Source organism: Malus domestica, chromosome 16 (genome assembly GCF_042453785.1).
Source record: "Malus domestica chromosome 16, GDT2T_hap1".
Lineage (NCBI taxonomy): Eukaryota > Viridiplantae > Streptophyta > Magnoliopsida > Rosales > Rosaceae > Malus > Malus domestica.
In genome coordinates this window covers 36,698,341-36,711,570 of record NC_091676.1, presented here as the reverse complement: position 1 = coordinate 36,711,570, position 13,230 = coordinate 36,698,341, and the positions used below count along the sequence as shown (strand labels likewise).

General features: G+C 39.1%; 1 protein-coding gene across 1 annotated transcript; it reads right to left on the bottom strand.

Annotated features, from left to right (window-relative positions):
• Positions 1 to 6,704: 6,704 nt before the first annotated feature.
• LOC103442367 (uncharacterized) lies at positions 6,705 to 8,060 on the bottom strand. Its single transcript, XM_008381149.4, has 3 exons — positions 7,385 to 8,060; positions 7,245 to 7,298; positions 6,705 to 7,144 (listed from the first exon to the last, which is right to left on the bottom strand). The coding sequence occupies exons 1-3, from the start codon at positions 7,707 to 7,709 to the stop codon at positions 6,990 to 6,992; spliced, it is 534 nt and encodes a 177-aa protein (XP_008379371.1). The 5' UTR covers positions 7,710 to 8,060; the 3' UTR covers positions 6,705 to 6,989.
• Between the last annotated feature and the right edge of the window lie 5,170 nt (positions 8,061 to 13,230).

The window sequence follows — 13,230 nt, the reverse complement described above, 5'->3', positions numbered from 1 at the left end:
GGATCGCTCGGATTTGCTTAGGATGTGCTACTATTCCTCGTTAGGTTACTAAGTACCCTAGGAATCGGCCTGAAAATACCCCAAATGTGCATTTGGTGTGGTTGAGCTTCATCTTGTACTTTATGAGGATGCTGAAAGTTTCTGTCAAGTTGCGGATATGATCTGACCACTACTTGCCCTTTACCATTATGTGTCGACATATACCTCCATGGTTACCCCAATTTGCTTTTTGAACATCATGTTTACTAACCTTTGGTAAATGGCTTACGCGTTCTTGAGGCCAAAGGGCATAACTTTGTAGCACTAGGTACCTCGCTCGTTTACGAACGTGGTTTTCTCCTTATCGAGTTCATACATGGCCATTTGGTTGTAGCCTGAGTATGCGTCCAAGAAACTGAGCAATTGGTTCCCAAAAGTTGAATCTACCAATAAATCGATTCGAGGGACAAGATAAGGATCTTTTGGGCATGCCTTGTTGAGGTCAATGTAATCTACACAAACCCTCCATTTACCATTCTATTTTTTCATGACTAGCACGACGTTAGCAAGCCATGCTGAATGTGCTACCTCTTCTATGAATTCAGCCTCCAATAGCTTGTCAATTTCCACCTCAATGATTGCCACTCGTTCGGGTGTGAAATGTCTCCTCTTTTGGATCACCGGTTTGGTAGCAGGATTGACGTACAGCTTGTGGTAGGCTACCTCAGGATTGATACCAGGCATGTCAGACTGTGACCATGCAAAACCATCTCGGTTTTCCCTAAGGAAAGTTATGAGTTCTTCATTCTCAACTGGGTTTAGACGTGATCTGATTCTAGCCTTCATTTCCGGCTGTTGGGGATCATGAATGATGTCATCGGAGTTCTCTTCGGGTTTTCATCCTATCTCATCTGTTTGGGCGCCATCTTCTCAATCTGCTTGCTATAATTGCTATTTGGTAGCTTCTTCATCCTTTTGGATCTCAGTAGCCTCTACGGGAGTCAAGGTCGTCTTCTTTGATTCTTTCAATACTTGCAGAGTGTATCGTCGAGATACGGCCTGGACAGACTTTATCTCTCCGACTCCATCTCCTAGGATACGGAATCAGATTTTTTGGTACTTGACGGAAGTGAAGGCGTCGAGCTTGATCAGCCAAGGTCTCCTAAGAATCCCATTATAGGGAGATCGGTCGCTTACGATCGTGAACGTCTGCTTTAAGACAACAGGAGATGTTTTCACGTCAAGTGTGATATGGTCGATGGCAGTTGAGGTATGCCTATTGAATCTAGTGAGTACCTCTGCTCGGCGTATGATTATGTTTTCCAGGCCCATCTTCTGAATGACTGAAAGTTGAAGTAGGTTGACTGCACTTCCATTGTCGACCATTATTCTGTCGACTATAGCATGGGCTAGTTGGACAGATACCGCTAGTGCGTTATCATGTGGAAAGTCAACGCCTTCTACATCTTGCTCGGTGAAGCCAATGATGGGTCCAGGTTGAATGTCGACTGCTTGGACTTGTGAGACTAGTAGAGCCTATTGAATCTTCCTCTTTTTTTTGAATTGTTAGTGGCCCGTAAGTGCTCAGATTCGGCAAAGATGCCATTAATTTGAATTGTTGTTGTCTGCGTTCCTTCTAGGTTACGCAGCTGGCTTGTCAAAGTATCTGTCAACCTTGCCTTCTTTCACGAGCTTTTCTAGGTAGTTCTTCCAAGTGTAGCAGTCATCAGTTATGTGACCAGGACCTCAGTGGAATGCGCAATACTTGGTGTTATCCAACTTGGAAGTATCCCCCTTTGATTGTTTCGGCAGTTTGAACCATGGCTCGTTCTTGATGTCGTGAATGATTTGGTGGATCGGAATTAAGAACTTAGAATAGTTCTTGGTCGTCAGGCTTTCTTTATTCATGGGTCGGCCCCTACACTTGGCATCATGCCTGCTTTTGTTTGAATGTCTCTCGTCCTCTTTCCTTTGAGCCACTACTGACTCTTTTCGAGGCTGCTTAAGTGCCTTCTCTGCTCGGCGAGCCTCGTCCCAAAGTGCATGCTTCTCTACTAGAGCAAATGAGTCTGCTAGAGTTAGATCTTCTTTCATGATTATTTCATCAAACAGTAGGTGGTCTACTGGGAGTCATTTTTGGAAAGCTAAAATGTGGCATGCTAAACTTATGTGGAGGCTCTGCCTGCTCGATCTCGTCCTTGAAGGGTGATCTACTTATATTTGTCATATCCTGCTTTAGTGCCTCATAGGCCACTTCGTTGCGTTGAAAATCACGCAATCGTTCGTTAAAGAGTCTCTTTACTTCTTCTTGGATTTACCTTTGCTGAGGTAGCGGAGCTCTTGGCTATCCCCGGTCTTGTCCTGCTGGTCTAGGCTGCTCTTCCATGCTTTTGGCTTGTTCATGCCGCGATGGCAGTGCATGTAATCTATCCCTGGTTGGCAAGGGAATTCTATGCAGGCTGCCGGTTGAACTTGATCAAGATTGAGTGACTACTTCTCTCCGTCCGTCATGTTATCTGCTCCGATGTGATGTGGAGAATGCTCATTGCGAGCCTAGCCGCGAATGAACGCTTTGCCTAGAAGGCTGCTCATGTTGATTATCGGAATGTGGTCCCAACCATGAATGAATACTTACCCGTGGGCCTAGTCGAGAGTGCACACTCTTTCGCGCACTAAGACGAGAGTATACACTATCTCATGGGGCCCAATTGGGAATGTATGCTGCCTGAATGCTCGTTTCGTGGTTGGTCGAGTGGCTGCTTGCCAGAGCACTACCGCAGAGGCTCTTCATCTGCCCTTGTCCTAGTGTGGGACACCTCGTCTGGGGCACATTGGATTTCAATGCGTTGTAGGAGCTGATTCACCAAAGTCGTTTATTGTGCAAGGGCGCTTGTCAACTCTATGACTTGACGGGACAAGTGTTGCTCGCCATTTGGATTGGAAATGCTTGGAAAGAATGTGCCTCCTTGAGCAATGGAAGGATGGTAGACTCCAGGCACGAGATTTGAGTTGGGAAATGTCAAAGCTATGGAGAAATATGGTGAAAATGCCCCCAGCTCGGTCCGGATGGTTGAGATAGTCTTGGGCTGACTTGGGCTGCTTGAGAGGCCATTGGAGCAGGCTGGGTCGTGGGAGCAAGCTTGGTCATGGGAGCAGGCAACTCGATGCATGATGCATGCGAGTGCAAAGCTTGGGTCGTGGCTTTGGTGCCATGGGCTTTGGATGTCACGGCTTAGGCTTGGGCCCGTGCAAGCTTGGATGGCACAACTCGGGCCATTGTAGCGATGCCATGGACCTCGCCGCGAGTAGTGTTGACCGTGGTGGCCACCGCGGTGGTTGCCATGATGGAGCCCCGTAGCGATGGTGCCACTCCTATGATCACATTTAACCTCGTGGATCGCCGTGGTCCCATTTCTTGAATATTGGAATTTTCACTTGTGGAATTTTCTAAATTTCTAGCCATTGTATTTCTCTTTTACGTTTTATCAAAGAATCTTTGCAAATAAAAAATTCTGTTAATAAGCACGTACGAAAAATCTACAAATGGACAAGAAAATAGAAAAACCTTTTGATGGGGGAGTCTTCTACGAGTGTGTAACTCTTCTCTCAATGAAAGCACCAATTTATGGATGCAAATTTCCGTCTCCTTCTTCTTGGACAAAATTGCACCTACAAAACAATTAACACCTTAGGGTCAAGGCCAAGAGCCTCATGCGCCCACGATGAATGGGGGGCTTTGGCCGAAGAACCTCCGATGCCAAAGTTAGAATTTAGAGAGAAAAGTGTTTAGAGAGTTTTTAGAGTTTTGTAAGAGTGTGGACTTAGGTTTTTAGAGAAAATGGGGTAGCTTATATAGGGCATGGCTGGTCCTATTTGAAGAAAAGGTGGCCGGCCCTTTGGGATGTTTTTTATTGTATTTTTGTGGTTAATAGGCGATTTAATTGGTAATTAATGGATTAATTAGGAATAAATCCATTAATTAGCCAATTAACTCAATTTATATGGAATGTTTTGAAGGTTATGGAATGATTAAAATAAATATCTAATTGATTAGCTAAAAAATGGAGAAAGAGGTAAAATACATATGTAATGAAATAGGTTTTGGGAGTTACCTTGTAGAAGGGATTTGATGAGATAAGTTTTGAATTGTTACCTATTTTGGGCACTTTTGATTTGGTTGAAGGATGATTGCCCACTGCTCGGGCGTAGGAATCCTGTTGTACCTCAAGGATATTTTTTTCCTCTTTTGTCCAAAAATCCACATGTCGCCTTGTGATTATTTTTGGCTCCACAACAATCAACACCTTTAATCAAAGCCTAAAGCCTCGCGTTCACGAGGTGTGGAGTTTGGCAAATGGATCTCCTATGCCTAAGTTATTCTTTGAAAATAATGAGTGTTTAGGGCTTGTATACGTAGCAAAAAGCTTACCAAAGTTTGGTAGAGATGAGGTATTTAGAGGGAGGTGGTCGGCTTAGGTGTAGGGCGAAAACCCTACATGTGACGAGTTCCCATTGGCCAAGGTTTTGGCATCCATAGGATGAATGAGGAAATAATATTCCCAAGATATTAATTAGGAGATAATATCTGGGATGATGATGAAAGTATTCCTGATTGCAAATAATAAGGATTCCTTACTTGATTGAGATGATATTCAATTGGGAATGTATTCAAGATAGGGTTTAGTAGTTAATCCTATATTTAATGCCCTTAACTTTTCCATGCCACGAGCATGGGAGTTTTGAGCAGTTGTAGTTTGCTACTTGAACTTCTAGGGATGCTGAGCTGCGCATGTGACTATTTGCGTGCCCTTCCTATTCAATGAGAGCAATCTCGTCTTCTTTTAGATAAAGTCCACATGTTGTCTTCATGAATTTTTTTGGAATTATTTTAATCTTAGGAGACAAGCGTCTATCAATCATGAGCAACGTAGTGGGACGTAGGCTTATCTTAAAGATAGAATGTGTACCATTTGCATCAGCTGAGTTTCCAAGTTTTTCTAATCCATTTTCATGATCATTTTGCATTTTTATTAATGTTATATACATTAAGTTTTGTGTGTTAAACGCATGATAATTTATTCATTTCTTATGATTAAAATATAGCAATTAAAACTTATTTTTTTCAACAAATTCTAAATTAGAGTAAGAGGATGGGAGCCATTGCAGATGCATCGACCGAGTTTGTCCCATAATCAGGTCGCATGGCAGTGGAGTCCTTCTACAAAGGATCTCCTGGCCAAAAGAAAAACCCAAACTAATTTGAAGGTGACGCTTTAATGTTTGTCATATACTATTTATTGGTTGAGGACACCTCTTTGTATTGTATCATTTTTACTTTTATTATAGTGTCTACTGTCTTCCATATAGGTAACCTTCAAGTGCTTTCCTTTTTATTATTATTATTATTATTATTATTATTATTATTATTATTATTATTATTGAGAAGTGCTCTTGTTATAAAGCATTTTATCTTCCTAGAATCACAAATAAAATCAAATAAATTAAAAGCTTACAGTAGGCAAGTGTCCCACGTAGTAGATTAAATTATTCATTTGAACTCGACTACATAATTTGGATGTGAGTTGTGAAAACTCTTAGACAATAATGTTGACGAATACAATTTCATATCGCTATTCATAAATGAATGATTTCATTACAAATAATATCAAGATTTTTTGTGATAAACTGATTCAACGCTTATTAAACTATGTAGGTGATTGACACACATATAATAAAATCATGTTAACTAGTAATATTCATCGCCTATTAAACTATGTAAGTGATTGTGACATATAATAAAATCATGTTAACTAGTAATATTCATCGCCTATTAGACTATGTAGGTGATTGACACACATATAATATTTGTCGCCTATTCATCGCCTAGTTCCCATACACTCTCATCCCCTCCTATTTGTGCGGTCACGATTAAGCCACATCAACATTTTATATCATTATTGTTTTTTTATCTTATTATCTCTATAAAAAAATTAATATAAAATATTAACGTTGTTTAACCATGATCGCATAAAATAGAAGAAGATAAAAATGTATAAAAACTGAAATGGCAGAGAAGCCGGGTCCATATCCACCTAGGCAATTCACATTGAAAAGTCACGCATAAGATTTGTCTTCTTGATTATCCGACCGTTTTATTTTACACAAAGGTAGATAACAGTTACAAAGTACAAAACATAAAAAATTATTGACACGTGTAATAGTACCAGGCTCAATGATTTGCATGAGTTCAATTATTGAATTCCGTGACCAAAACAGTCACCACAATATGATAACGGTGTTAACGGCGGTTGCAAATTATGCCAACCGCACCTGATTCCCACCCCCACCACCCAAGACATAGTACATTTTTCTAGCTGGAAAACGGTCCACTGGGAACATACTCCACCAAGCGCAAGTTTACGTTTTTTTTTTTTTTTTTTCAATTTGTAAAAATATTAACGAATATCTTGAATTCCGATAACAAAATCGGCTGCGAAATGATAAAAATTTAAAATAAATTTTTAAGATAATCAAAACGAAATATAAAAATCTTTCTTATATTGAACAAATATGTTAGAAATATTAACAATATCTGTTAATTTTAACCTAAATTTTGTCTAATTTTATATGAAATTTAAACTTTTTGTATTAAAGAAATTTAAAAAATACATACAGCACACTCAGATGATTAAAAAAATTAATAAAAAATAAATAACAACAGTAAGTAATATAATTACGTTATTTCTCTGTTCGAAATCTTTCTATAAATTAAGCGACGCAAGCGCTTATGTAATATTTTTACACCAAAATTATTTAAAAATAAATAAAAAAATAAAAGAAAACGAAAGCCTTAAGCCTTAAGCCTCCGTTCTGCAAGCGGAGACGCACGTGCGAACAGATGCTGACGGTGAGGCACGTGCGAGTTCATCCGTAGGTTACCACCGACGGAGAGAGTGCAGTACAGTAGCGGCGTAGAGATTACAGCAGAGAAAAGAACCAGCAAATGCGGCTTAAAAATCGGCGATTTTTCGATGAGAGCGAGATCTGGGGACGAGTTTTTGGGTTTGGGTGTCCTGCAAATTCCGGAGGCTTCGGATAGCCAAAACATCGCTCTTCCGGATGTCAATAAATCGCCCGATGTCATCGATTTCGCTGTCGGCAGAAACTACAAAACAAAAAAAAAAAGCAAAAAAAACAAATTTAAGAAATGAAAAACCGACGGTCAGGATTGAGTGATTGAGAATGATTTTATCTGCATTGCGTACCTACGCGTTTCGCCGATCCAGGCAGTTTAGTGAAGCCATTGAACTGAGCCAAATCTGAAGGAGAACAAAACGGACGGTCACGATTGGAATTCAAATGAGGAAGAGACGAGCAAAGAGCCGTTGACTGATTAAGAGTGTACCTGATTGGGAGGGGATGTGGGAGAAGAGGAAGAGGATGAGGAAGCAGAGGAGAGTGAGGACGGGGATGACGTGGATGGATTTGTGTGGTGCGATGGGCGGCGGTGACGACAGACGGTGAGGCTTCGATGCTTTGTGATCCTCGTCGTCTTGGTAGGCAGCAGAGATTGAGGAGGAGGAGGAGGAGGTGGAAGCGGTGGTAGAAAAGACTGAAAGGTCCTTATTGCGGTTGGGGGAGTCAACGACGGTGAGGGTCTGGTCGTTGGGTCCGCCGTGTGTCTGGTGGAGCTTCGACGCCGGTGACCCGCCCAGTGACTGTCTTTGCATGGTCAGAGACTCACGGACGGAGAGAACTACAGAGAGAGAAAGCGAAAGAGAAAGATAAGAAATGATTAGTGAGCTGTGGCCTTGTGTGTAATGTACGACTCTAATGTGGAATTTTTAAATAAAAACTTGTGTAAATTACATAATAACCTCTTATGTTTGGGATTTATTACAACCTCATACAATATTTTTAAAATATTTCACTTTCATACCTCACGTACTATTTTATTTCAAAATAATACATCCGTTAGATTTTCCATCCATTAATTCGTTAAATGCTGACGTGGCTGTCAAATGTGTGTTACATGGCTGCCAAATGTGTGCCACGTGACCAAAACTTTTTTTTTTTTTAAAAAAAAAACCAAAAACAAAAACTGAAACACACCTCCATGCAACCCCCAAACCCAAAAACCTTATCCCCCCACGGCCCACGCAGACCCACCTTCCCCCTTTCCTCCTCCTCCTCCTCCTCCTCCTCCTCTCTTCTCCCCCATCTTCATCTTCTTCCCCCTGCAAACCACAAAAAAAAATAATAATAATAACCCTTCAGTTCGTCTTCCCTCCTCCTCCTCTCTTCTTCCCATCTTCATCTTCTTCCCCCTGCAACCCACGAAAAAAATAAAATAAAATAAAATAAAAACCTTAAGTTTATCTTCCCCCCTCCTCCTCCTCCTCCTCTCTTCTCCCCCATCTTCATCTTCTTCCTCCTGCAACCCACCAAAAATAAAAATAAAAAAAAACCCTTCAGTTCGTCTTCCCCCTTCCCCCTCCCCTCTCTTCTCCCCCATCTTCATCTTCTTCCCCTAACCCCTACCTAAAACCAGAAGAAAAAAAAAACCCAGATCCCGTCTACGCCGCCATCGCCGAGTTCGTGAGGTGAAAATGGGAGGAATGAGTGTGGATTTAAGGAGTGGGGTGTGTAGAGGAGGGAATAAGGTGGGTGATAGTGCGGGAGTGGGTGCCTAGGGAGGGTGGGGAGGGGGTGGGGGTGAAGAGGAGAAAGGGCTCGGGGAAGGTGGGGGTGGGGTGGGTTTTTGGATGGGAGGGGAGGTGAAGAGAGTGGAGGAGAGGGAGGTGGTTGGAAGGCTTAGGAGGGAGAAGAGGGTGGGGAGAGGTTGTGGGGGTGGGTTCTGCGTTTTCTAAGGTTTTTTTTTTAAATAAAAAATAAAAAATTATTTTTTTTGCCACGTGGCACACATTTGGCAGCCACGTCAATATTTAACAGATTAATGGATGAAAAATCTAACTAAGGTATTATTTTGAAATAAAATAGTACGTAAGGTATGTGATGTGAGAAATAAGTTAACACACAAAATTAAACCCTCTTTTTGACAATTGTAGTATAGATGTAAGTAGGGTATCGTTCTAGGCCGGGGATTAGGAGGGATTGCTAATCTATTCTAAATTAATTTAAAAATATTAAACAAGACTCAAGGACACAAAACTAGGCTAAAAACTCTAATAACTCGAAACACACTTAGAATGACTCAAAATAATGAAAACAATCAAATTAGACACTAGGAACTAAAATGGACGGAAATTGAATTAAAAGACTAACAACAATGAACACTAACTAAATAATATAATTTAATAATGGGGGGGTTTGGTTTTGACGAGAAGTAAATTAAACTTAAATAAATTACAGAATTGACAAAAGCATGAAATTAAGGTGAAAGGATAGGTGACGGACTAGCTAGAGGGTTCTTCTCCACACATGACACATATGCAACCTAAATTGATTTTCAGTTGTTCTTTCAATAAATTGTAAATCTCAACGCCCCAAATTAACCGTGAATTGCACTAATTAACCCTCAGTTTTTCCACAAGTTATTGGGTTGGATGATTGCATACGACAACCCAAAACATTCCCTACAAGTTCCCTACATGAATTGCATAATAGAGATACAAGTAAGAATCATTAAGTTCTATGAAAAACATAAGCATTGACGAGGCACTCGTTACTATGATTTGCATGAAACTTATGCCAAGAATTTACTTAACACGATTGTGGATAACAACCCTCACTACTTGTGAATATAAGTTCATAACGATTAGGTGAAATTCACTTATATTCTAGCATCAAATTCATGCATGTAAATTAAGTATGCATTCTTAATCGATATACAAAAATAAGTTATCAATCAAGCAGTTAAGCAAATTAAATCACAACTCAGAAATCACAACTGAAGGTAATCAATTCATATTACAAATATATTCATGGCTTTGAATTAACCTCTAGCCAAAATAAATTTAGTTACACATTATTTTCAAATTAAACCAAAAGTAAAACATGGGTTTGAGAAGATAAAACCAAGAAAAATGGAGTGAAACTTTGCTCTCTGTGTTGCTCCCGTCAGTTTCTCCTTGCCTTTTCTCACTCTAAGCCCCTTTGCCTCTGACCTCTCCTTTCCTTCAATGGTGGCGGCACAAGGTGGTTATGGTGGTTGAATGGTTGGTTATATGGAGGAATGGATGGGGAAGGTTTAGATATGTAAGGAGAGGCAAGGGAAGACTTGGAGAATGGTTAATTTCTGGATGATTTGAATGAGGTTGCTGCCATGGTATTTATAGGAAAAGGATGGACTTGTTTAACACAAAATTTTGGTGGAATTGAGTAGGTGAGCATGGCAAAGAGTGGGAATTGTTGGTGGGTTAGGTATTGAGTCATCCATTCACATGTCATGGTGAGTTAAGCATTGCATCATCCACTCACATGTCATGGTGATTTAAGCATTGCATCATCACTCAAATTTCTGGTGAAAGTGAATCAATGCCCACGGCATTGAAGAATTTCTTGGTTTTGAGTGAAGTTTTGGTCAATCCTTCTAGAAATTTATCCCTTCTTGCAACTTATATTTGTTTCACTAGATTTTTAGCATGTTCATAGCCTCTTTTGTCTTCAAATTTGTCCATCCTCATGCCTCCATGCTTGCACAATCCAATCTTGGCCCAAAAATGCTCTAGAATGTTCCAAATTGCTTCTTTTTGCATACTTTGACACTAAAACCTGAAATTGCACGAAAATAACTTTAAACACTATAATTATCATAGTTTAGCTAATTAAAAGCAAGAAAACAAGCTAACTAAGTCGTATAAATATGCTCCTATCAGTATGAAAGTGAAATGTTTTAAAGATGTTATATGGGGTTGTAATAAACCTCAAACCTGAGGGGTAATATGTAATTTACCCTAAAAACTTTCTTTTTCTTTTTGTTTCTATTCTTTGTTTTCTTTAAAACAAAATAAAAGAATTATCGATAAAATTTCGCTCATGTCAAGTAGTCTCGTTCGAATTTTGAGATATTTTAATTTTTTTTTAATAAAAATTTAGCAATATTTGATTGAAATTTTAATTTTTTTAATAAATATAGTGTATTCAATTAGGATCTTTGAGTGATTCATTAAAATTCAAAGTGTATTCAATTAAAATTTTAAAATAATTTATAACATTTTAAGTTCACTAAATTGGGAATTGATATTAACAAAGTTTAAAAAGTTGAGAAATTTGAGGGAATTGGAGAGATTTTTTAGTGTATTTAAGCAATCACAAATCTCACATATTCCCCTGATATTTCAAGGGAATTGAATCAAAAGTTTACATGAAGCCTTTACAAATCAATTAAACTTCATCAAAATCTATGAATTTATAAATCAATTAAAATACCTCAAAATCCCAATTGAATACACCCCACGAAATAAATTTGAGTTATTAATAGATTTAGGCTGCCTGCATGGCTTGGGTCAGCCTGTCATGGGCTTGCACCATGGCTTGCGAGGTTTGGCCTACCATCTGAGCTTCTACAAGTTGTGGCTACTATTGGAGCTGTTTCTTGCATTGGGCCTCCTACAAGTGGGCTTGGGCTATCTGGCTCCCTCGGTTGGCTATTGTGGTGCTTCATGGGGGCGACAAGGGTCCCCCAGTCCCATAGTTTAGCCATGAAAAACGGCGGTGGAGGGCCACATCAGGGTCTCCATTCTCTGGTCCATGTCCAAGTACATAGGGTGTTCCATTTGTCGTGGTTTCAAATTTGTAACCATTTTATCCTTTCTCCAAGGACGAATCAAAAGAATTTAAAATTCAAAGATTGGGAGCGTTAGAATATTCAAGGTGGGGAAAATTTCAAAAGAAATTGCGAAAGCCTTCAAATGAGAATTAAATTAGGGTCTTAATGAAAGCACCAATTTGTTGTAGAAAATATCCGATGTTTTTAAACATGATGAATTGTTCCTACAAAATAATTAAACACCTTTGATCAAAGACCAAAGCCACATACCCAAAGACTGCTAGAGGAGTCGGCCAATGGATCTCCGATGCCTAAGTCAATTTCTCTAAAAAGAGAGATAATTTAGGACTTAATTGCATAGCAAAGCTTTACCAGAATTTGGTAGAGAATGAGGTGTTTATAGGGAGATGGTCGGTCACATGTGTAGGGATTGCCATGCCATATGTCCACGTCCATTTGGTCTAGGATAATATCTTTAAGATGTTGGGATATCTTAAAGATAGTTGAGGAATAATCTCGAACATATTATTTAATTAATAAATATCTTGGAATTATTTCGTGGAATCCTTGATTGGATTTGATGGTGATTCTTTGCTTGATTGAGTTGGTCGTCAATAAGGAAATCTTTAATGATATTATTTGGTTATTAAGCCTATCTTTAATACATTTGACTTTTTTCCTTGATATGGGCAGGAGAGTTTGGAGAAGTCGTAGTCAGCAGCTCAAGTCTTCTTAATGGTTGAACTACAAGTTAAACAAAAGTGGGCCACACCAATTAAATGAGGGCATTCTCGTCTCTTGTGGATAAAAGTTTACCTGTCATCTCCAGGATTTTCTGTATATTTTTTTGCTCCATAATCATCACTTAACGGTCAATTTGACGGATTTACAAATGAAGGTCTGACATTGCAACGAATTCATAAATTGATGTATGACATTCCAATGTTCAAAAGATGAGGTATGAGTTTATTATGTGACCCAAAGTTGAGGTGGTAAAATAAAATTTATAAAAGAAAAATTTATGCACAATCTATTAGCTTAGTAAGTGCTAAAATTCTTGGACCCCAAAGGCCTATTGTTTCCTTTCTCACAAAACCTAAACAACCCTTAAGCCCATTTATGTACTCCAATGGATTGGTTGAGATAATGTTAACATTAGAAGAAGATTGACGACTAGCACAATCTTCCCCAAAGCCATATATATGTACTCCAAGGAATTGGTTTAGAGGTTCCATCGTTTTGAAACTTGGAGATTGTATTCAACACAACACAAGGAGCAAAGGAACAAAGATTGAAGGCCCTCACTTGAGTTAAAATTTTGTGAAAGCCTAGTGTTGTTCAAAGGTATAAAAAAATTGTCATTTCCTTCCTCTTTTCTTTAGGTTTAAATTTTGGTTCACCACTCACTAGGCCTTGAACATCATGGCCAATATATTGAATTTTTAAGTCCATTTAATCTAGTTTTTGCCTTTAATATTAATTTTTAGGCATGTGTTACTCAAATGATCTTCAAATAAACA

Excerpts from the sequence above, each read along its gene's own strand:
- LOC103442367 (XM_008381149.4), bottom strand. The coding sequence starts at position 7,709 with ATGCAAAGACAGTCACTGGGCGGGTCACCGGCGTCGAAGCTCCACCAG. Across the intron at positions 7,299-7,384 it reads CCACATCCCCTCCCAATCAG|ATTTGGCTCAGTTCAATGGC; the intron begins GTACACTCTTAA and ends GTTCTCCTTCAG. Across the intron at positions 7,145-7,244 it reads TGGATCGGCGAAACGCGTAG|TTTCTGCCGACAGCGAAATC; the intron begins GTACGCAATGCA and ends TTTGTTTTGTAG.